Source organism: Euprymna scolopes, chromosome 13 (genome assembly GCF_053919585.1).
Source record: "Euprymna scolopes isolate OS-2025 chromosome 13, ASM5391958v1, whole genome shotgun sequence".
In the NCBI taxonomy this organism is placed as follows: domain Eukaryota; kingdom Metazoa; phylum Mollusca; class Cephalopoda; order Sepiida; family Sepiolidae; genus Euprymna; species Euprymna scolopes.
This window is the reverse complement of record NC_136494.1, coordinates 57,637,194-57,663,209: the sequence shown is the minus strand read 5'-3', so window position 1 is coordinate 57,663,209 and position 26,016 is coordinate 57,637,194. Positions and strand designations below refer to the sequence as shown.

General features: G+C 34.7%; 1 protein-coding gene across 1 annotated transcript in view; it reads left to right on the top strand.

Moving 5' to 3' along the window:
• LOC145292040 (uncharacterized) overlaps positions 1-26,016 on the top strand; it is a 70,473-nt gene that overhangs the window by 9,588 nt on the left and 34,869 nt on the right. Inside the window, exons 2-4 of the mRNA XM_080138064.1 lie at positions 14,133-14,668; positions 20,053-20,223; positions 22,670-22,807. Of these exons, the coding sequence (XP_079994190.1) occupies positions 14,212-14,668; positions 20,053-20,223; positions 22,670-22,807 (766 nt within the window). The 5' untranslated portion in view covers positions 14,133-14,211. The remainder of the gene's footprint in view (positions 1-14,132; positions 14,669-20,052; positions 20,224-22,669; positions 22,808-26,016) is intronic.

Genomic DNA, 26,016 nt, shown 5'->3' with positions numbered 1-26,016 from the left:
CTCCCTCTGCTGCACATCAAGCTCAGCTTAATCAAGCAGTTCACCATGATGATGTCTGCTTCATTTATGTGTGCCAGACTTTTCCAGGATTTGATCATGGAGAAGTTGAAAGCTGCATCTTTGACAGTCCTCAGATCTAGCAGCTCATCAGAGATCCAGTTAAAAAATCTATGAATGAAAAAGAACTGGAATCATGAAAGGCATTTTTTTCTAATAGTGGAGAACTTTGTTTGCAGCAATAAGGTCAGAAACTATGTAGAACTGGTCAACATCATGCTAACTGCTTTCAGAAACCTGAACTACAACATGAGCGTCAAGATGCACTACCTATTTTTACATATAAGCTGTTTTCCTGAGAACCTGGTTACAATGAGTAGCAATACACCAGAAAAAAATTAAATGGCTTAAAACATTCGCATAATGGCATACACAGAAAGAGCTTGGTGAGCTAAGAAAGAATCTTTTTAAATTTTTAAAATCCAATTAAAATTAAAGAAGTTATGACTATTTTTGTGTCTCACACGTTTGGATATTTTCCCCTATATTTAAGACCATGGGGGCTTTTTGCTAAATTTTTGTGCAAAGAAGTAAAATATGCCACTGAAAATCTCCAGAAATTAATGGTTTCCAAAAAATCTGGAGGAAGTGCACATAAATATACTGCAATTCCTTAAAAATGCCATTTATCTATTAATAGAAAAGAAGTTAGAGAACTCAAAGTTGAATTGTAATGCATTTTATGTACAAAAAATTGAAATGTAATAAATCTAGGACTGTTTGAAAATGATTTTACCTTTTTAGGCAATTACATGTAAACATCTTGAACAACTTTAAGATGATTATGTGTGATTTTAAAAGGGCTTTGAGTAATGGCAGGTGCTCGTCTGAACTCCAATCTCTGGTCCCCCCTCGCCAATCTTTCACAAAAAACACCCGTCTAGCTGAATTCACTGTGAAAAATTTCCCCCACTCTATATCTGTGCCTAAATCAAAACGCGGATTCCATGAACAAAGCTTCTTTCTTAGAACTGCACGCCTGTGGAACTCTGTTCCGTCTGCTTGCTTCCCACTGGACTACAACTTGGATGTCTTCAAGTCCAATGTTAACAAATTCCTAATGAACCGCCCCCTTAAGTAAACACTTCATCAAATCTCCACACTAACGTAATGTACTTGCAATAACCCTTATCCCTGAGTGGCTTCTGGGCCTTGATAAGTGGTGATCATTGTGTAAAAAAAAAAAAAAAAATTATAGGAGGATGGGGAGGCTTGTCGCTCAAACTTTGGGTTAATGGTAGGACTAAGAAAAATTGTGTGAACATCCTGAAGACTTGACAGAAACAGAACAAAAACTGTTTAATAATTTAAGAGTGTGAGTTTAGTTTCACATAAATTTAATGTAAAATAATCCACCATTTTGAGGCCATTCTAGTGTTTTATGACAGTTAACCAATTTATTTTTTATGAGAGATAAATCATGTGTATTTTTCTTTAAGGAAGGATGATTTTTTTTTGTTTTTTGTTTTTTAGAGGCTTATGTGTGGCTTACAGAGGAATTTTGTTACGTAGGGAGCTTTCCACTCAGACTTAGCATTATTGCTAAGGTTATAGAAGGTTTTAAGAGAGGCTTACCACTCATACCTTGGGTTAGAGGTAGGATTAAGGCAGTTATTTTTTTAAGAGGGCATTTGATATTCATATTTACAGTTAGATGTCCATAATTATTGGCTTTTGAAAATGTTATGGTTTGGATTTTGAACATCAAATTACTTTTAAATATGCAAACTCAGATAAATGAGAGTGTGAAACTTTACAAAAATTAAGACAAACATAAAAAAATAAATTTTATTCAAAACAAGTGACGTCAATCTAACAGAGAATGTGACATTTTGGAAAAGTATCAAGTATTTTTTGCCCACCTAAATATCAAAAATCTTTTCAAATGACAAATCATTCACAAATTTTGAATGAATTTGATTTTTATTTTCAATTACATTTCTTTTAAACTTTCTAGCTTGAGATGTTTTTTATTTCTTAACTTGACTGATTGAGATATCATTTTATATGAATATAAGTGTGAACACTGGAGAAACATTTTTCATCATCTTTATTGGTGTAGACTCCTAATAAAGAAGTAAAAAGACTTATCTCTCTGGAAGGCCAAAACAGCCCATCCCAAAGCAGCAAAACTAAAGCTGGCCTGCCAGAACACTATATATATAAATGTAGGCAAATTTGGGCATATTTTATGAGTTTGAAAATATAGGTTCTTTTTTACTAATTATCATAAAATTTTAACCATAGATTAGTATTATAATCTTCAAAAAGCCTGCAAATTTTCATGTAGTTTTGTCCTATAGAACCAAAGATATGAGCATTTCAATTTTCAATTTGGCTATGAGTGTATATATATATATATATGTATATATATATATATATATATATATATATATATATATATATATATAATCTACCATCGTTTTTAGAAATTTTGTAAGTTCCAAATTTCAGCAACTGTTGATCAGAATTTAACAAATAAAAGCTTGTTGGAAAGGTAATGACTTGAATTGTAGTGGGCTATATGACATTTGCTCTTAAAGTCACACATTAAGAAGGATCATCCATCATCCAAAGCCCATTTTTGCCACTTTTTTACAGCCGTAAAATGTTTCAATCATATTCATTTTTTTCCCCTAGTTTTGCATATGAATTACAAAATATCTGATATTTCCCCCAAACCTCTGGCATTGATGTTATATCTCCCCTCTTTGGTTTTCATACAGAAAGTAAATTTCACAGTGTATAAGAATTATTTGATACTGGAGATATTCATAATTATACTCTATTTCCAAAAAAGGGGAGATATAACATATAAGAAATATTTGAAATCAAGTCTCCCCTTGTTGTTATTTCAGATCATTTGAAACCAAAGCAGCAATTTTTATTTTCCTCTCCATCAATGCCAGAGATATTGGGGAGATATATATATATACTAGCAAGATTTGTTAACCACCATGTCCTCTCCTCGTAAAAAAATAAAGTACGGTTGTTGTTGATGGCCAATCCCCAATAGACATTGGGGATTGGCCATCAACAACAACCGTAGTTTATTTTTTACATTGTCATGGTAAGAATGTCGTATGGAATAGACATGACCAACCTCACCATGGTAAGAACAGCTTTCAGAATAGACACCCCATTTTCTGAGTGAACGGGGGGACTGTCAAAGTATTTACCCCAAGTTCAACCTTGATACATGTTGCCAGCATACCCACCCGCAAAGACCCCCCCCTCCCCCAAGTGGAGGTGGGTGGCAGTGTCGTGCAGAGAGAAGTACACTTTTTTATCACACATATGCAGGACAGTGAATTACAGTGCATAGTGGATGTAATTATCTCAAAAACTACTTGTCTCCGTCAAAGTTAAAATAGATTGTCTTATTCAGCAGAGTCTAAAACCCATAGAAGTCGTCAGTTTAAAGGAACTGGTGTAGTTGGTGTTAAGGTAAAAAAGTACCTGCAAAAAAAAAAGTTAATGTCTGAGCAGTCTGGAAAATGATTCCTGAAAAGAGAACTAAACAAAAAAACAACTATATTAAAAAAACAAAAAAACAAAAAAATAATTTATGATGCTGAACAAATGAAGCAACGGTATTTGCAGTAGATGTAAACATCACCTTAGGTAACTGCGCTAACGTATTTATATGAAAGTTACGACTATTTTGTTTGTGTAACTAAGCTAAATGTTATTATGGTTAATTTTTGTAAACATTAGTCTCTAAAGTAGAGGAAAAGCGACAATAGGAAAATATAAATGATTTAAAACAATGCGTGGGGACTGAGTGGCTATATTGATTAAGGGCTGATGTATTCGTTTAGTGTATGATTGTGTATAATCTGGATTATTAGAATGTCATAGTCACAGGCAATGAGAATGTTAGTCGGAGAAATCATTATTTTCGAATAGTGAAGTGTAATGGTAGTTGTATGTATATTAGTATTTAATCCAGTTAGTAAGGGTGTCAGGTCAATAGTTATAATGGTTATATATTTACCCGGTCTTGACTTGGAGAGGGGGAGGACTTTTCAGGTAATGGGGAAAATATGAACTACTTTGTCTATAAATCTTGGCAATCGTGATGATGTTGCTCGTAGGAAATAAGATAGGATTTTATAATAACAAATAAATGTGTCTGTAACGGCGTTCAAAAGTTACATAAAATGGTGGGTAAAAGTTTAGACATAATAAATTTGTATGTGGCAAACCTACTATAATTTGGTCCAGAGGTGAATTTTTGCATGATAGTCAGGGACCCGAACCTTGGATTAACCACTAAGGAGGCTGTCCTATCAACAGGTGCAAAGTACTGGGGCTGCTGTATTGCCATTTGGTGAATGGATTCTGGACCTCTCGATGCCATACTAGTGGGTAATTGTTACGGCTTTACCTTATCATTAGCTACAAAAAAAAAAAAAAATTCTTTGTTTCTTTTTCTCTCTTAGTTTCCCCTCTCTGTCCTGCTCTAAGTAAATCTGACGACCTAGTCCACAAATTCCAAAATTTCATCATGACAAGTTTCAAGAAAAAATACACGATTAAACCCGGTTCTCCAACTTCCAACGTAGACCCCTACTACCATGTCTCCTTCTCCAACATCAGGGGTCTACGTTCTAACCTTCCAGAGGTTGAAACCCAATTACAGGAGACTAAACCAGACCTTTTATTTTTAAGTGAAACTGGCATTGGACAGGCTATTTCCCTAGAAGAGTTTGCAATTACAGGATACTCTAACTTAACTTCTAAATCTGACCCCCAAGATTGCCATGGGCATGGAATATGTGCCTATATTAAAGATAGCTTTCCATGTGGGAGGGACATCTCCAGGGAAGATCCTAACTTACCCTATATGTGCTTCCGGGTTGCTTTAGCTCACACTACTGCATTTATATTTACTCTCTATCGCCCCCACAACAGCGGAGTTACTATCTTTCAAAGCATATCTGAGAAAATTGACCAAGTCCTATCTGCTTATCCTTCAGCTAACATACACGTATGTGGAGGCTTCAATGTTCACAATGTCGAATGGTTGACCCACTCAAACAAGACCGATGATGAGGGGAGGTTCTATCATGATTTCTCCATTGCCTATGACCTCACTCAGATTGTTCAGGAACCCACCCGTGTGCCCGACAATGACGGCCAGTATGCGAGCCTACTAGACCTTTTTCTCACAACTTGCCCTGAACTATGTTCAGTTTCTGTTCTGTCGCCTCTTGGATCTTCCGACCACTCTGTTGTATCAATTAAGATGAAAATGAAATGTAATAAGTCCCCAGATGTACCTCTCCATCGTACAGTATATCGATACACTAAGGCTGACTGGGATAGCTTCCGTACATTTATATCTGATCTACCTCTGCATTCCATGTTTAAAAAGGATGTGTCCTCTATCGTATTAGACCTGACTGAATGGTTAATTGTAGGTATTGACCATTTCATACCCTCTAAAAAGTTTCAGCAAAAACCTAACAGCCAGCCATGGTTCTCTCCAGAATGTGCTGCTGCCATTGCGCACAGAAATCACTTTTTCCACTGCTTCAAACGTAATAGATGTATGGAAACTAAAGCCGTTTTCAGGACTGCCAGCAACCATTGTAAGAAAGTAATAAGGAACGCAAGAGAGTTGTATGCTCAATCTGTGAAGTCCAAAGTAGCTGAGCAGCGGCTTGGTTCCCACCAGTTTTGGCAAATAGCAAACAGAATCCTGAACAGAAGCGTGCGCTCCATCCCAACTATTATCAATGGACCTGAGGTAATCTCGTCAGCATCAGACAAAGCCAAACTCTTTGTCAAGAACTTTGCAGCTAATTCTACCCTTTGCGACCAAGGCCGCCAACCCCCAATATTTCCTCCTGTATCAGAAAACACGCTATGTGATATACGTATATCTGTATGTGATGTTGCCAAGCTAATCAAAAACCTTGATTCCAGTAAAGCAACTGGCCCTGTCGGTATTCCAATTATAGTACTCAAAAAACTTCAACCTCAACTAGCGCCCATACTTACAAAACTGTTTAAATGTTGTCTTAAGGAGAATAGTTTCCCATCTCCCTGGAAAATCTCATCAGTATGCCCTGTATTTAAGAATTCAGGTGATCGCTCATCCCCCTCTCAGTACAGGCCAATAAGTCTCCTGTGCGTCATGAGTAAGTTGCTAGAATCTGTGTTAAATACAGAAGTAATCAACCATCTCAACAAAAATAACCTTCTTAGTGACACTCAATATGGTTTCCGTTCTGCTAGATCTACAGCAGATGTGCTTACAGTTATATCTCATAGGATTAGCAAATCTCTCGACGGTGGCAATCTTTCTAAGGCAATTGCTCTTGACATATCTAAAGCCTTTGATAGGGTATGGCATAAAGGTTTACTTCATAAGATCGCTAGCTATGGTATAGCTGGAAAAGTCTTCTCAATTATTAAATCATTTCTTTCTGATAGGTTCATAAGAGTAGTAGTTGAGGGGCAAAAATCAGAAGCTCACAGTATTAATGCCGGTGTCCCTCAGGGGTCCATCCTGGGCCCAACTCTTTTCCTGATCTACATTAATGATCTTCCAAATCACATCCTTACATCATTTGTAGACATTTATGCTGACGACACTACCATTTATGGTAGCACATCTAAGACAGTAAACGACCAAGTTCTCTCCAATTCTCTCTCCTCTGATCTTGAGCACGTAGTACAATGGGGAAAGGAGTGGCTGGTTACTTTTAATGCATCTAAAACCAAGCTTCTCTCTTTACATCATCAACATTCTAATCCACATTTGGCATCAATTGAAATGAATGGCTCTCGTCTTCAGGAGGCCTCAAGTTTTGACAAGCTTCTGGGTTTGACCATTACTCCTAATCTTAAATGGAACACGTACATCAAATCTGTTGCCAAGGCCGCTGGAAAAATGGTGGGTTCTTTCTATCGATCTGGTAAATATCTCACTGCTGATGCTATTCTTTATCTATATAAGAGCCAGGTACGTCCAAGGATGGAATACTGTTGCCACATCTGGGCAGGAACTGCTAGAAAGGACTTGTCCTGCCTTGATAGAGTTCAAAATAGACTTCGTAGCCTCGTAGGAGATGTCCTTTTCTCCTCCTTGCAACCTCTATCTCACAGAAGAGATGTTGCGAGTTTGTCTCTGATGTATCGTTATTTTCATGGAAAGTGTTCGACTGAGCTTCAATCTATGGTCCCCCCTCGCCAAACTTTCACAAGAAACACTCGTCTAGCTGTAAACACTATCAATAATTCCCCCCACTCTTTATCCGTGCCTAAACGTAAACGTAGATTCCATGAACAAAGCTTCTTTCTTAGAACTGCACGCCTGTGGAATTGTCTTCCGTTTTCCTGCTTTCCGGCTGACTACAATATGGTTGTCTTCAAGTCTAAAGTAAATAAGTTCTTGATGAGCCGTTCCATATAAGTTATCAAATTTACCAAATTTTCATTACTAATGATTACTATATTGTCCAATTTCTACTGTACACTCTTTAACCCTTATCCTTGAGTGGCCTCTGGGCCTTGATAATGTGGTGATGCCTATGTAAAAAAAAAAAAAAAAAAAAAAACCCTTGTTTTCTATTACTGGTACTAAAGATAAAATGATGAATAAGTATTGATTTGGCATTTCCAGTAAAATTAAAATCCATAGATCACTTAAAAAGTGTATGTTTCACGTTTGAGAAAATATATGCATAAAATACATATGTTTTTATGGAAATCTGAAAAGAAAGTAATAAAAAAAAACTTTACAACTACATATTAAGAGATTTTAAAAGAATCAGAATTGAAAATTTAAAGCAGAATCAGTAATTGTATCAGAATCAAGGAAAATATTGAAATTGTCCCATCACTAATATATTTATATATAGATATAGTATTGATTGTATTGCTTTTGTTTCCTAGATGTAAATTCAATGAAACTTCAGTGTTTATAAGTACAACAGGGTATAACAATATAAATTTCTTTATTTATTAAATAATGTTTATACAAATAAAGAAATGTGTATGTGTGTATATATATATATATATATATATATATATATATATATATATATATATATTGTTGAATATATATATATATATATATATATATATATATATATATATATATATATATATATATATATATTATTGAATATTTATTTTCCCGAAATCAAGCAAATTAAATAGACAGGCGAGCTTCGTTGTTAACTGTGATATATTACGATTTATATGTGATATAAAAAGTTTTAAAAAGTTGTGAAGCGAGCGACCGCTTCTCTGAAAAAAACCTTTTGTTGACATACAGAAAAAGCGAACACACATACATACATACGTACATACATTTTCGCTTTTATATATATATATATATGTATATATATATATATATATAATTTGTGTATGTGTATGGTTGACAGGTTAATAAGTCAGCAAATGTTATATTTAGTTTTGATTTAATAAAAAGCTGCTTTAAAATGTCAAATTATGAAATTTCAGAGGAACATTCCCTCGACTTTACTTGTTTGTATTTCACTTAACCAAGAATTACAGAAAAATCTATAAAAAAAATTATAGCCAACAAAATAAAAATTTTGTTGGACACTTTTTAGGTTTAATTATAATTATCTGTTGTGATATTACACCTTATATTTTCTGTCCTCAGTCAGTGAAGGAGAAATCCTTCTATACTGAGACAATTTTTATTTTTGTCCCAATTCAAAGTTCTGCTCCTCTTTTTGAAGAGTGGGATTCTTTCCATTCAAAACTGACCTTGTATTTAACTCTTCTGTCATATAGAGACTAATAAATAGGAACATGCAAAATTAATAATACCCTCTTCGCCCTCCAAAATGAGATTCTACTTTTTTTAACCAATTACATGTGAAACCCTGAAAATTTGTCAGAAGAAGAAAAAAATAACTATGGAATTTAGAATAAGAATTAAGTTTGTATACCAATTTAACATAAAATGATCCTCAAATTTTTAGAACTGCTCATTAACTCTTTTACCAGTAACCATAAATCCAACTAGTAGTAAGGTCATAGGTCATAAAACCATACATAATTGCTTAAAAAAGTACTCTCTAAATTAAATGCGCAGAATTTATTTCCCAGAGCAAAATATTTTTTGGTTAACTGCTCTAAAATGCTAGAATAACTCCAGAATGGGGCTCATTTTATGTTAAATTTATGAGTGATCTCCCATTCTAAAATAAATTATATTTTTCTGCCAAGTTTTTCACATGTAATCACCTTAAAAAGTAGAATCTCATTTTTGTTTGGGCAGGTAGGGGAGAGGTAATTTAGCTGCGCGTGTTAACCTGTAATAATAGCATATTAATAATACTCTTTATTTATTAAAAGAATCTGTTTTTTATATTAAAATATAAGTTTAAATGTGAAACAAAAATTCATTTTAAAAATGTTTGTAATTAATTTTTAATCATAAAATACATTTTAAATTTCTTTAAAATAGTTTTAAAAAATATATACATTTACATTTTTATGTTGGCAAATTTTCACCTCCTTTTACTAGCAAAATGTAGTAAGCAAAAGTCAGGAACAAGGATAGGAAATAGTCAGGTTCGCCCTGCACCGCCCACCTCTAGAAGAGAGAGATTTCTTGGCTGTAATGACTGTAGAGAAAGAAGAAGGAGACAGAAAAAAGGCAGAAGAAAATTCGCTTCTCGCAGATTGTGGTTGATCACAAAGAACAATCAAACCGCCAAAACCACCTACACACAATCTGCAGGACACTGCCTGACTGCTTCCCAGCTTCCTGCCTTTATAGCACCCGGGAATTATATATTTGCATAATCGCGCGAGAGCACACACGATTCTGCAAGAATTGCATGGGTTCAACGCCAATAAAAACCCATGGACGCCATCTTGGAACTCTCTTCCACTTCCTTCCCCTCTGCCCTCAACACAACAACAGACGTATCCAAGGTAAGCTCTTTATTTACCTCCATTTCAGTTATTGCAAATTCCGCTACACTCCCCCCCTGATCTCATGATCACAAAGATGTCAGTCTGGTGGCGAGCCTTTTTGTCTGGTGTAAGAGGGGTGGTCCTTCTTCCGCTTCTGCAGTATGTGTATGATCTGGCTCAAAATCCTCTCCGTCATTCTGCATAATACTCTCTGTCTTTTCAGAAGACATCATACTGTCTGAGTATTCCTCTTCCTCCGATGTAACAGCATAATGGCGAGGGTGCAGATCCTTCATGTGGTGAGTTACACTGTCCACCAAAATCGATTGAGGGCTGATTACCTTGGTCACCTCACCCTTGCCGAACCTCGTGGTACATCGATTTTGCGGTCTTTTGACCCACATGCGATCTCCAACCTGGTAAGAGCTGTTTTTGGGACCTGAGGATGCAGTTGCGATATTGGTCTCCTTTACTCGAACTTCATATCGATAAATCCTGTTGGCAGGCGCAGTGAAGGGAGATACGTCGTCTCTGGGTATGATGTTATACCAGTAGACATCCTCCTGTATGAGACAGTGCATTCTAGCCGCTATTCATTTTACTGTACGGTGACATCGCTCTGCTATGCCATTCCTGGCTGGAGTGTATGCACAACGGATTTGCAAGTGAACTCCCCATTTATGTGCAAATGCTTGGAACGCGTTGCTGCAGAAAGCTGTGTCATTGTCTAAAAGGATTTCATGCAGCGAACCACGTTCAAGGAACACTGCCTCCAACTGATGAATCACGCTTGCTGAGTCCTGCCTTACCAATTTCCTCCAAATGGAGAAATGCGATGGACCACAGTCTGTTAGAGTTAAAAAATGGAAGGTACCATAATGCGTGATATCCATTCCAATTCTTTGCCAATTCTCATTCCATTTCAGCTTTCCCTTTTCTCACTTGACTGGCGCTGGGTCAATGGACTGACATTCCTCACATTTCCGTATGACCGTTTTAACGGTTGCTTTTGTCATGGTTGGGCAACTTTTCCTGACAAAGTAGGTAGTGTGTTGCACCCCCGGATATCCACTACCTTTGTGATTTGACTCTCATCCAGCTCGTCTGTGTAAACCGCGCTGATCACTGGGTCAAGCCTGTTTTTCTTTTTTATCGCCTCAAACCACCACTGTGGTACTCATATCAATCGGTCAGCGATGTTTTGTGCTGATAAAAACCGGTATCACGTCCACTGTCAGCTCATACTCTTTCATGAGCTCCTTGAGAATGCTTAGTCGCCTCCTAATAAGCATCTCGCTTACTGCTTTGGTGCATACTCGTGCCTTTCCAGTTAGCGTGTCTGAGAATCTGTCTTTATGTGTAGCACCTTGCCCTGCCACTGAAGAGCCAAATTGATGCCTTTCAATACGGCGTCCAGTTCAGCCAAGTTGATATGTTGAGAGTCATCTTCAGGTCGCAGCCAACATGCGTCTTCCAACACAGTTTCACGCATCTCCAAGGTTGCACAAATTGCTAGGGAGCTAGCATCAACCCATACATACAGTTTTTTTCCATCCACACACCAATTTCCCCGGGCCGGATTGTCCTGCTGCACAGATTCTAAGGTCTCGAACATCATGTGATGCAGTACAGCATCCCTCGCTTCATCATTCCAGCCCTTTGTTACCGAACTTTCTGAGTATTACACAAGCCACACGGAGCCAACCGCACACCAGAAAGTGCCCGACAAGTCGACCACACAGGGAGAACATTGTTCATCGCGTAACAATACTGGGAGTCTCTGGAATTGTATTTCCTCGCTTCCACTGCAGTTCACTGCATTCCATCCTGACCGCCAATCCCAGCACCCGTGCACTGTCTTTCAACCACTCCGGGTTCTTGTACTCCAACCCGAACTGCGCTAGGTGTTTTCTTACACGGGTCGCGGCACCACGTCTTCATTGACAAAAATGTCATCAGTGTAAGCAGATGCTGTGTGGGCCTACAACTTCTTCCTGGGATAATACTTCACTGACAATTGCTCTCATTATCAAGGGAGCCACATTCAAGCCAAACCCCAAATGGGTCAGACAGTATTTTTTCCTGTCAATTTCCACAATCTGGGATGGCCACAGTGTCTCATGGACCCTTACTTGCAGGTATGCTCTCCTGAGGTCCAGTAGAGACACATTAGCACCTTTTTGTCTCCACCGCAGCTTAGCTGCACAAACATCTGTGTTGGCTGTAAATGCGTCTACATAATGATTTAGCTCCTGGTAGTCCATCACCAGGCACACTTTGGCTTTGTTCTGCTGCATCACAACCATCAGGGGAATTAGGCTTTTGGGGGGGGGGTCCCTATTTATCCTCTGGGTACGGCACAAGCAGACCATTATCTATCCAGGTGTGGAGCTCCTGCATGTAATCTTCACGGATTTTTGCCGGCATTGGGTATTCTGACACTCGATTGTGTTGCCTTTCAGGGGGGTGATCCTCAGACCACTTCCACGATGCGGTCCACGTTCGGCTTTGAGGGTCAAAGGTGGCGGTGAAATCCGGTTCATTAATAGAAATGGCTGCGCATTTAATATTTTTCCTGCCGCCCAGCTGCACTGACCCTGTAGGCTTGACAACGACACCTCCCAGAGCTTTTATGGCATCGATCACCAGCAGTAAGTCAAACTCCAGCGGTTTGCCATGCACCACCAACACATTGATTCTGGCAGACACACCTTCATTAGTAGATACAGAGATCGCTCCAACACCGTAGCACGCACGGGATATTCCACCAATCGTTTCGACATTCATATTTGTTTTTCTCCAAGACTGGTGCGATGAGAGTGGACACTGGGCTTGGAACTGCTCGGGAAACGAGCAATGAGAGGACGCATAAGTGCCAGTCTCCTTCCCCACCAAAATGCGAACACGACACTCCTGGTGACAGGCATCTATGTTGACAGGACGCAATGTTTGGCGCTTCTTGATACAGGATGCTCTAGGATGATTTTACATGCAGACTGGTGCGTGACGAGGCACACCGTCCACCAAAATCGATTGAGGGCTGATTACCTTGGTCACCTCACCCTTGCCGAAATAGATTGTAGCAAAATGTAGTAAGCAAAAATCAGGAACAAGGATAGAAAATAGTTAGTTTACTCCTGCACCGCCCACCTCTAGAAGAGAGGGATTTTTTGGCTGTAATGATCGTAGAGGAAGAAGAGGAAGGAGACAGAAAAAAGGCAGAAGAAAACTCACTTCTCACAGATTCATGGTTCGTCACAAAGAACAATCCAACCGCCAGAATCACCTACACAGAATCTGCACGACACTGCCTGACTGCTTCCCAGCTTCCTGCCTTTATAGCACCCAGGAATTATATATTTGCATAATCGCGCGAGAGCACACACGATTCTGCAAGAATTGCATGGGTTCAATGCCAATAAAAATCCATGGACGCCATCTTGGAACTCTCTTCCACTCTCTTCCCCTCTGTCCGCAACGTAACAACAGGCGTCCAAAGTAAGCTCTTTATTTCCCCCATCTCAGTTTCTAGTGTTTTTTTTTTTTCTTTTTTTTATCCTTTTGTTTTTGCTGGGGATTGGGCATCCTACCAGATGGCAAACATTCACCCACTATTTCAAGGACTCCAACTAAAAGATATTGTCCCTTTAATCTTAATTGTTTGTATCATTGTCCACCAAATGAAGGAATGTACTTGTGTTTGTCAGTGGAAGGAAAATGTAACAACTGATTTAAAAAAAAAAAAACTGGTGAGAGATAGATTAGTTTGGAAGTCAATTTCTAAAAGTCGTCCAACACAAACCAGCATGTAAACCATGTTAAACCTAATATGATGATTATGATTTGGGAAAATAACATCAAATTTTAATGTGTTTGGAAAGTAATTGACCTGATTAAAATTCATTTCACAATGTATTTTCTTTTATTTACTAATTAAATTTAAATTATATTTTATTTTCAGGTTAAAAAAAAAAAAATGACCCAGTGTAGAAATTAAAATTCATTTCACAATGTATTTTCTTTTATTTACTAATTAAATTTAAATTATATTTTATTTTAAGGTTTTAAAGAAAAAATGACCCAGTTTAGAAATTAAAATTCATTTCACAATGTATTTTCCTTTATTTACTAATTAAATTTAAATTATATTTTATTTTCAGGTTTTAAAGAAAAAAATGACCCAGTGTAGAACAGAATTTCATCGAGTTTAATATGCACTTTGTTTTCTTCTAAAAGAAGATGTCATCTCATTTGGAGCTAAGAGATGCTGTTTTACCACCAACCATTAATCATGACATAGTCAAACACATATTCCATTTACTGGATTGCCCAGAATTTGATGATCAAGTGATGATACGGAAGATTGCAGCTCTGGATTTCACTGATAGAATTTTTGCAGCTGACCAAAATGGCGAAGCCAGAAAAATATTCCTGGAAAATGAAATTTATAAAAAGTTAGATGGACTCCTCAACAAGTCAATCAATAAAAAGGATCCACTGTCTCTTATGTTGTCAACAGCTTCTCTCAGCCTTGTCTATCGCCTGTTGTTGACTCCTTTAATATCTGAGAAAATTACCATGCCTCTCCATTTCTTTGAGTATTTCTTGGCTGCAATCTATGAAAACAGATTTGATCCTTCTGTGAAGCTTGCAGTCAGCTGTTTATGCCTTCAAAAGTGGAAGGAATTTCAAACAAGTAAGTTTTATAAATTTGTTATTCATCTTTATAAAGTTAGATAGTTTTATAAATTTGTATGTACAGGATTCAATCCTAAGCTAATTAGCTAATCATTATGAATTTTGTTACATAACTACTAGGAAATCTAAATGTGGGCTATATTTAGTTAAATTTAGTTTTATTCAAAGGAGGTAAAAATGGTTGGGAGGCCTTTATGAAAATTCAGATGCCTTAAATTTTTTTGCAAATTTTTTACAATAAGTATTAGACATCAATTAATAAATATTCCTCAAATTCCAGTTTCTTTAGAGTATTTTAAAGAGTATTTTAAAGAGTATTTAGGGGGCATAATATGTGCATGACTGTTCATTTTAAAATTCAAATATATCAGATTATCATTTGATCAAAAGTCAAGTCAGCAGGATTCCACAAATTTCAATTTCTTAAAACCTCCTCAGCTTTAGTCTTAAATTTTATAATTTTCTTGAATGAAAATCATATAATAAATTCTAATCAAAATTAGAATAAGGATTATAAACATAAGGTTTAGTATCATTATATCTTGATTCTCATCTTTGTAAGAGGACTTGAAAATGGCGAAAAATGTAAGGAATATTAAAATACTAATTTGAAATATTTGAATAGAATTTAAATATTAAAACTATTAGGTTGTCTGGAAAGTTAAATGCTATCTGGGCCTGACTTTGAAAATTTGACAGAATAATTTTATATGCAAGATTTCTTTGTCTTGTATTTGTTTTATAAAGGGCACATCAATAAAACTGTAACGCCTCCGTGCAGCTCAGCTCAGGTGCATAGGCTCGTGATTGAAATGCACCTGTAGCCGATACCTGTGGCGCCACCCGTGGTTTCGTCTAGTGGTCGAATCCATCTTCGGGTCGTCGTCGGTCTCCTTCCGGTTCTGCTTCAAATCAGCTTCCAACCGTCATCTGGGCTATTGGAGAAATATATTGCATTCACAACGGCGTTCCAATCAAAGAAAAGAAAGTCAAAACTTAATTGGTTAACACAGAATTGATTATTGTCTTTGACTTTACAATATAATAGTTACACACTGCCTAGTCATGCAACTTAGGGGGCTGGCAGTTTTGTTTCTTTTACCAAGTTCTCCGTTCTTCATCTACCGTCCGTCCACGGGAAGGGATCAGCGAAAACAGACACCAATTAGCCAAGTCTTTTGTTTTTATCAAATCAGTAATTCCTCCGTCCACCTTTTTGGAGTTATTATTTCTTTCTTTCCTTTCCTCTCCCTCTCTCTGTTTCCCTGATTTCTACTCCTCCTTACGGCTTTATCTATCCCCATTTTTAACCCTCATTGCACTGAGGTGTTCCTTATTAGGAGCTATTAGTCACTCCCAGGTCGACAATGCCTGGCGGCGACCCCTCACCCCCGATTGCCACCCCAAGCTGTCAGCTTAAGAATCTGGATTTCTTCATATCGCTCAACAGAGGGCCCAAAACAACCTTTTCGTTGTTAACGGATTTCCAACAGTAAGATAAGAACAATTATTTGTTTTTTTTCTCTCTCTGACAAAATCCCATAGACATTTCTGTTTAAACAACATCAAACCATCATCATCATCATCATTAGAATTCAGCCGTGCAAATTTCTCTGAATTCGTGTCGACTAGCAAGGTCACTCGGCATCGCTCGGTCCGCATCATGTCACAAAACCTCCCACATGGGTTGATAAAAGGGCCACTGCAGAATTTATTCAAATTAGTATTTTAATATTAAAGTAAATATATAAAATATGTTTATATCTTTTTAAAATGATTTTCTACAAATGCTCTAATCCTGATAATTGGAGTTCTCAAATTTTCCATTGCATAATGTCATTTCTACCATTTTTTTGCATAATTTGTCATTGGTTGTTGGTTAACATTTCTAAGACCTCAAGTTACAAGTAGTCAAAAAGAAGCTAAGCATACAAGCTAACTTCACATTAAATGTTCAGGAAACAACTTCTTCAAAGCTTCCATTGATGTTGATATTGTGTGTGTGATGACTTTATTCTGTTCAAATCATAAATAATTCTACGATTGTGGCTAAGTAGTTAACTACATGGACTGGAAACGTGGGTGTGTCAAGTTAAAATTCACTTCATTCTATGGAAACATTTTCATCAAACCCACACTTCCATCTGAAGAGGAGGTAAATAAATACTACAAAGGTTAAATATTACTTAAAGAAACCATTGCTTTCTGTCTGCGACTCCAATGGCAATGTAAAAATAAATATTAGACATTTTGGTTGGACTAGATATTATTTCTTGCGCTTTAGTCAGCCTAGTGTTGCTTCACTATTTAATAAACTGCTGTTGTTTGAAAGTTTGACTCTGGTTCCAATTGAATTCTTAACAAATCACAATTCCAAGCAACAGATGCCTACAGATCTGAGATTTAGACATCTTTGTTGCAGTCCAGGTTGTCAATTGGAGGATTATGTTGTGAAACCACTGTAGGTATTTTGTTGAAAAGCTTGCTGCAGGTGATGGACTGCTATCTTTAGTACATTCTGCTCATATACTCTTGTGACCTGACCGAGAACACTAAGGTCTGCTATTGCTGCAAAGACTTGCATCCATGACCTTTTTTATAAATCTAATAAGCATAAAAATAGTCTCCTTCTTCTCTCTATCTTCCCACTCTTCCTGTTATATAATAGGGCCCCTGTAGGATAGTCTTTTAGGCCTACAGGCTAGATTTCTAGTGTTTCCATGAAACTGCAGATATCGATGTATGATTGAGTTAATGTACAATGTTATTGAAATATTTTATATTTCAATAGCTGAAAGAATATTAGACGCTAAATATTTGAAACAATAACAGATTTGGAATTTATGATAGGTCAAATATTTTAAAGTCAGTTAAAATATTTATTATAAACAAAAGTGATTGTAACAAAAAAGAAATATTTGAAACAGTAACAGTTTGGAATTTAGTTCAGCAAAATAATGTTAGAATAATATTTACAGTTAACATTAACAAAAGGATTGACCATTTGATGTAAGAGTGGTGTAAACAGCAACGGCGGTTTTGTTATATCTGGAATTTTCCAGATCGGAAAAGCATTCAGCTTATTATGGATCGGCTAGGTGATCAGTCATTTTTATGTCCATGGAAGCTTTAATGGACACATTTTAGAAAGATGTAGAAACCTATAGAAATGTTTGCTAACTCTGAGAAGCAGAACATCAGAGAAATAAAGTTATAACCTGTTGTCATAGTGTTTCCTTCGGAGGGAAGTATTTTCGTTCATAGCGTTTTAACCACCGAAAGAGAAGGAAATGATAAAAGAAGGTATGTTGCTCTTTGTTTACAAGAATGTGTCTAATGTGTAACCAGCGCACATATGCACCCACAATGTATGTTACATGAATTATTGAACACTTTATACACACTGGACGATACAACCCCTGTAACAATTCAATCATGAACATGTCATATATACAATTAAAGAAACCAGTGGCATATTGTATATATACACGCTATACAGACCACAGTACGATATATTTGTTTTACATATGCATTTTATACACACCCCACTATCTTATATATTCATTATTTATATGTGGTTATATACGCACACAGTATACAACTTTTTTGTTTACATGTTTGAGATAGTGTCAGTATCTTACATAAACGTTATTAAGTGCTGGAGACTTGAAGTTCCCCACAAGGGTGTGTGGGGGGGTGTAACGAATCCTAGAGTATAAAGAAAAACAAAGCGCGCGCACACACACACACACACACACACACACACACACACACACACACACACACACAACGTGAAAAAAAAGGATCTAAGTTAAAAAATGTATTGAAAGCTGTGATTTAATTAAGAAAAAAAGTGAAATGCTGCAAAATATCGTTGAATTTATGTAAAAAAAATGTTGTGTGTCATGAAAAATAAGTAGATACATTGTGGCAGTCATAGGGAAAGTGGAATTATTGTCTGTATCTCTTTCCTCCTCTCTTTTTTTTCCCCTTCTTTCCTTCTGCCCCTCTCTCTTTTTTCTGCCCCCCTCTCTCTCTCTTTCTTTTTCTGCCTGTTGCTCTCTTTAACACCCCCCCCCCTTTCTCTCTCTCTCTCTCTTTCTTTTTCCACTTGTTTCTCTTTTTCTCTGTTTCTACCTCTTTTTCGCTCTTTGCATCTCTATCTCCTAACTTTTCAACCTCTCTCTCTTTCTTTACCTGATCTGATAGCATCAAAGAATCTTAAGATATTGCCTTCCTGCACCAAAGATTTATGTTTTGCAAAGTCAAAAACAAAAACAATTTTCCTCTATAAAACAATTAAACCAAACGCTATCCATAAATATTTAAATATATAAAGCATAAAACTTTTTTCCAAAAATTTCTGGATTCAGCATTAAATAACCTGAAAAGAGTTGATATGCCATAAAACAAAACAGCCAAACAAATCTGTCTCTCTTTTTACATTTCTCTCAGTGAGAGAGATAGATAAACAGCTATTTCTGTCAATAAAGAAGACAATGGACAATCTGTACGAATTGAAGAATTTCATTTTTTAATGTCTATAAACATTTAGAAAATAACTGACTCTTTTTTTTTCAGCATGACTATCTAATTTACATATGTGTCTGTATACACCGCAAACACATATGTAAAATTAGAAGGAAAAATAAATTTATTATTTCTATATAAGAATAATAGAGAATAATAATACTCTTATATGATACTCATGTACGATTAGAAAAACATATTTTTAATTATGCGAAAAGAATTTCAGTTTATCAATTTAAATAGATATTGAATAAACAGTGGTTGTAATTTGACTCAATGGGTCACATATAGATCTATTAAATATATATATATATATATATATAAGAGCAAATAGTTAATAAAACATGTTAAAAAACACTTTGTAAAAGAGTTAAAAACATATTTAATCTGAAAAAGAAACACTTGATAAGTGGATAGTTCTTAATCCGCAGAGTTTCGAAGAAATACTTTTCTTCTCATCAGAGGGTAGGAATTAGCAAAATGCAGGATCGGATTTTGCATACAAAAGTATTTGATGAAACTGCAAGTAAGTCAAAGATCTTACTTGATAACAAAAAGTGAAGCAAAGGGAATATGGTGAATAATTTATTTTATATATATATATATATATATATATATATATATAACAGAGAGCTAACCAACCTTTCTTTAGCATTTGCTATATCTGCACGTTTTTAATCAAGGATTCCCATCTATATACTTATAAAAACTTTATCGCTAGAAACTTTTGAAATATTTTTTTATGCGTTTTAATTTTATCGCATATTTGATTAGCTTTATAAATATACCCAACTGCAACTAGTTGATCTATTATTTTTTATTATTTTATTTTTACTTATCTATTTTTTTCAGGAAATTATTTCATCGGTTCGTCTGGTTTTAAGACTTTGCTAGCAGCAGCAAAGTGCTCTACACGTGATGTGATGATTGACATCATCAAGGTTTTTGGCAATTTTCTTATAGATGCAAGCTTTAATACCAAAAAGTATCTACTTAATGTTGGCATTATGAAGTACATTGTAGGTAAGATATAATTTGTCAAATATACTATGTACATTGTAGGTAAGATATAATTTGTCAAATATACTATGTACATATAAGTTGGATCACTATAGTAAAGTCAGTTTAATATATGTATTATGTTATTTTTCAAATTAATTATGTACAAGTATATTGACAACATGAACTAAAACATCTTTTTTCAAAAGCACTTAATACATGAGTAGAACTTTAATAAATATAATCATGTAAACATTATAAGGAGTCTATGAAGATCAACCAGCATTTCGATATTAACATGTCATTGTTGAGATTCCAAATTTTATTATCTGATTATGAGATCTATTTTAGAGATTTAGTGATGGCATTAAACCTAATGGACTCTTTAACAACGAATGCCTTAGCACAACAAAATAAACTTGTTTAAAATATTCACTTATTAAAATCTAAATATTTTTAATTGGGATGCAATAAGTTATCATTTTTGGTTATATCTTTTTCTTATAAACCTTTTCTTTAGAATTCATAGAGGGGGAGGAGTAGAATGGTTTTTGGGAAGGACTAAGTTTTGGACAAATATAAAATAGAAAATAAAATATGCTTATTGGATTCCAATTAAAATATATTCAATTTTGACAGCTGAATATATTAAATATACAAGTTTATTTTCTTGTATCAAAGCATTTAGTTTTAAATAGATCATTTGGTCAAAATTTTGGTTGTGTCGGTATATATAACTATTCTCTATATTCCAGGTATAAAATAAGAATATTTGATATGTTTGTATAACAACACACACATATTGAAGTCCTACTCTAACATACGGCTGCCATATTGAATGTGTTTTCTTGAGAACACGTGAAGTTGGCAATCAACAGGAAGATAACGATAAAAAATGGCAAAAGACTTTACATCCATATTCAGTAAAATCTTGGTTTTCAAACATAATGTATTTTGTAATGCTATTCTAAAATTGAATTGGTTGACAAATGGATCATATTTTCCCATTATATATTATATAAAAAAGATTAATTCTTACATGCAGACTATTTCTTTTATGTATTACATGGGTTAATATACAAAATTATTAAGCATCAGTTATATTGTTTTCAATATTAACTATAATGTATAATATAAAACCTTATTTTGTAAAAACTCTCTGTGAACATTTTATGCTCATTAAAAAAAAAACATTTATCAGATATAAATATAGTTCCTAAAAAAATTATATTTAAAAAAAAATCTAGATCCGGATTTAAACACCAATGAGTGGCAACCCACACAACTGTTAATACATCATTAAATAGTATGCTCTAGTTGCCTTTGACATAGTTTGGAAATTAAAACTTTCTTAGAAAACAGGGCTTTCCTGCTGGAATTTTTTGTTCTAAATCTGAATTGTTCCAGTTCCAAGATGTTCATAAATTGAGTTTGACTACATATACATCTATTTCTCCCAGTAAAGATTTGTCAAAGACAATGTGAGCTGGACATAAAAACACATCCTACATAAAAGGAGGTGACAATTATGGGCATAAATACGAATGAAAGAGTCCACATTAAAAGTCCTTATACACACTTAAAGTAAATATTGATTGCCAGAATAAATATATTGTGGAGAATGCATAAGTTATATAAAGAAAATATAGTGGAACTATTGTCAATACAAATTCTGTGACCGGTAGAAAAATACTATGCTGAAATGTCTAACTGTCTTATCTGTCCAGAAGCAAGATCTGATTACACAGCATCAGAGGTATGAAAACTGTACACAAATGGAAAGCTTAAGAGATACATCAGCCAGCCTCAAAATCCAGTTAAAGAAGAGATCAAGCCTCAATTTAAAATCTTGCACCATTTTTTGGATTTCACAAATGAAGAGTTCATCCTCACTTGTTACAAGTAATAATTCAGTGGAGATAATTTAACAATTGTTCAAAGAAAATAACTTAAAATATATTTGCCAACATACGTTTAGATAAAACAGCAGTTTCTTCTAATTAGATATATTCTGTTTTGGTATTAAATAGCAAAAACGCTGCAATATAGACACCCCACCAGTCTTTCACCTTTAACTCTCAGCAAGCCAATTTAGAAGTAGTCTTCCTGTATTATCATGACAGGCCTAATAAAAGCTATTTTTCAACATTCGATGGCTGAAAGGCATGTTTAGCAACATCAGTTTCCAGCATACAACAATCTGGTTTTCCTGGTTGAAACATTGTGGATGAGTTTGTGGCTTTGGTCTTTACAACTGCATGAAACAGCATCATCATTAGCAGCACTAACCCCTTCTCACACCATTCTCAAGTGAGCGCAATCATTAGGTATGACAGGTAACCAAACAAATAAAATTACCTACAAAAAATGGTTGATATGATTTAAAACAAAGAAACAAAAGTATTTTTTTGTTTTTACCATTTGTGTTGCATTGAGTTTTCCTTTTAACTTATCTTTTATTATTTTGCAGAGATTTGTAATTTATATTTAGAAAACAAAATTCAGTTTGGTGGCAATGTTGACAATCTGTTAAGACAGTGTATGATTTGCTTGAACAATTTCATGCTTAAATTCTATCAAGGTAAATTGGAATTCTATAAACTTGGAGGTGAGTTTTGTAAACCAAATTTTCTTTAAATAAGCAACTCTTTTATTCTTTATATATTATTTATATATTTCAGACTAGAGTTTCTTACAAATTAGGGTACTCTTTGCTTTGATAAAATCTGCAAAAAAATAAACATGTAAAAGAACATGTACATCGTTCCGATTTCCAATTCATAAATAATAAAGACTCCCTTTCCAAAGTCGGTCCATTCTGATTGGCTGAGCTCTAATAATTCTCATATAACTAAATCCAGTTCTTCACTTTATAAATGAGCGGTTACTAACATTAAAATATGGCGTAACTAAGAGACATATTATTCCGCCCAGCATCAAGTTCATTTAATGCATTCGTCATTTCAATCATTAAAAAATTGTTCAATAACCAATACTTCATCGTTGTCGTCAAAACAGCAGCAAAAAATTTACACAGCCCTAGCAATCGACTTTTTTAACCATTGAACACATTTTAACGTTATGCTTACATTTGGAATCTTAAACACACACTATACACTACAACACTATCCTTTCTAGTTCTTTTTTTTGTTGACAAGTTTGTTTTGTGTGTGTGTGTGTGCATACTATACAATACAAATTACTCTAATAGTGGCTTCATAACGGTCGGACTGTTGTTCCTTTGAATTATTTAGAGTTCACAATTAGTATAAACGGTTCACTCTCCCCCTCTCCCTTTCTCTTTCTCTCACTGCGCATATTTTCGTTTGAAAATGATAGTTTAGTTTGTGCATGCATATGTTTTTTTGCGTGCGTTCAGTTCTGTTTTCTTCTTCTTAACCTTCTATTTTTTGATTATCAATTCATTTGTGTTTTGTTTTCTTCTTTTTTTCTTTCTTACACAATTTAATTGTGTCCAGAGTTGAAATCTTTTGTTTATTTATTACATTTTTTTAACCTTTGAACTTGAAAAAAAACCCTATATCCAATATCTCTCTTTCTTCCCCTCTCTAACACACACACACACACACACACACACACACACACACACACACACACACACACACACACACACACACACACACACACACACACATTATTACTTTTTAAAATCAATTTACACCCTGCATAATCTGTAATGTATGCACACATTTTTACTTTATACTTTTAAAAATCTATTTTTATTTTTAGAAGTTACGTTTTTTAGGTGCTAGTCATTAGTCTAGTTTTTAAGTATATGAAATGTCCCTGACTGTGGCCTATGCCCTGCGTAATCATTTATAATTATGTATCAGGGATCCAGTATCTTTACTGAGCATGCTATATTACATAGCACAAAAGGAATTTCTAAAAATACCTGGTGAATATACCTGGTAAACTAAGTGCAAAAGAAATGCAAATAATTGCGATTACAGAGATGCTTAGAATCCTCTTGGTTGGAGTCTCAAAAATGGCAAGTGAATTCAGAAAAATGCTCCATCTCCAGAAAAAAATAAAAAGATAAAAACATCGAAAAATTAAAAACCAAAAGAAACATGTCTTTCTTTCATTAGGGAATTCTCTTAACATTTTCTGAAACATCTCCAGGCTGCTTCATAAACGAAGACGATTTTTCATTGATTACTTTTATTGTTGGTATGTCAGTATTATCTTTTGCTCACATTTGTCTATTTATGTATTTTGGATGCCTTGTAAGACCCCCACTAGGAAAGTGAACACATAGGATGTCCTTGCGATTTGGTCAAAATATGCACTCTCTGATTTTTGATTCCCAAAAGTACTTTTCTAAATTTTTTTATTCCAAACAAAATCAACTCTTGAAATTATGATCCAACAAAATAATATCCAAATTGCAAAAGCACATTCTGATCCACTTTTCAATCCCAATCTACATTCTATCATCAACTTTTGCCAACCTGGTTCTTATCATCAAAATGTGAACCTGTTTTTTGTCAGACCGTGATGGTTTATTGATTGTCTTCATCCCAATTCAATGTTTGATGTTAACACTGACCTTAGTGTCATTTATGTGGTTTTGTTGCTATTGTCACAAAAGGATTTTCCTTCCAAACATGATCACAACTGAAGTTTGAAACAAACAACAATATTTTATTTTGAGAATTTTTCATCATAGGATACATTTCCAAAAATGGACAAACATATCCTCCAACCAAAGACAAACATCAGCTTAAGGCCCAAATACCTATCTATTTTAGTTCTTGTTGGAATATATATATATATATATATATATATATATATAAATATACATAATTATTTTTTTACTATAATAATTATTAAATACCTACAGACACTAGTGTTTCATCCTTTCGGGAATCTTCAGTGCAGGGTGTCACGATTAATACCAGTCGAACGATTCCAACCCCGCATCACGAGACATCTCTGGCTCAATTTAGCGAAGACCTAATCCATTCGGCTACCATTAACCGCGTGAAATAACGTCGAATTTAAACATTTTAATTTTAAATGTTCATTTACGTCAGTCAGAGAGTGATCTAATCATTATACGATGATCTATGCATAAGAGCTAAATTGACCGACTTTAATTCCACTGAAAGTGCTCAACGATAAGAAACGAATTTCTTAAAGGGGCTGTCATAATTATTTTTTTACTATAATAATTATTAAATTATATATATATATATATATATATATATATATAAATAAATATATATATATAAATATATACTTCGGAGTAGTTTTTATTTAACAATCAGTGGTTATGTAAACGTGATGCGTCATCCCTGTTGCTACTAGGTTAATTAAATTCTATAACCATAGTCACACAATCCCATTTTTTTTTTTTTTTTTTTTTTTTTTTCATCTTATTAATGTTAAATTAGCAGAGGAGGGGTTAAAAAATTATAACAAAATTAAAAAAATTAAAAATATCATTGATAAACTTAGGTAAGTTACATACACTAATTTATTCCTATAATTTATAGTGTTAAATAAGTGCATAAATTTTTATTTCTAAATACATTTTTTGTATATATGAGGGCATATCTGTCTTTATATAATACACCTGTTATTTGTGGGTATATATGGGCTTAGATGTAAGTATACATAGAATAAGTGAGCCTATGTGTGTATTAACCGTATGGTTGCGAATATGTATAAAAATATATATATTGTACACGTTCATGCATGTGTACGTGTGTGTGTATGTATAGGTTAAGTGTGGGTATATATATATATATATATATATATATATATATATATATATATATATATATATAT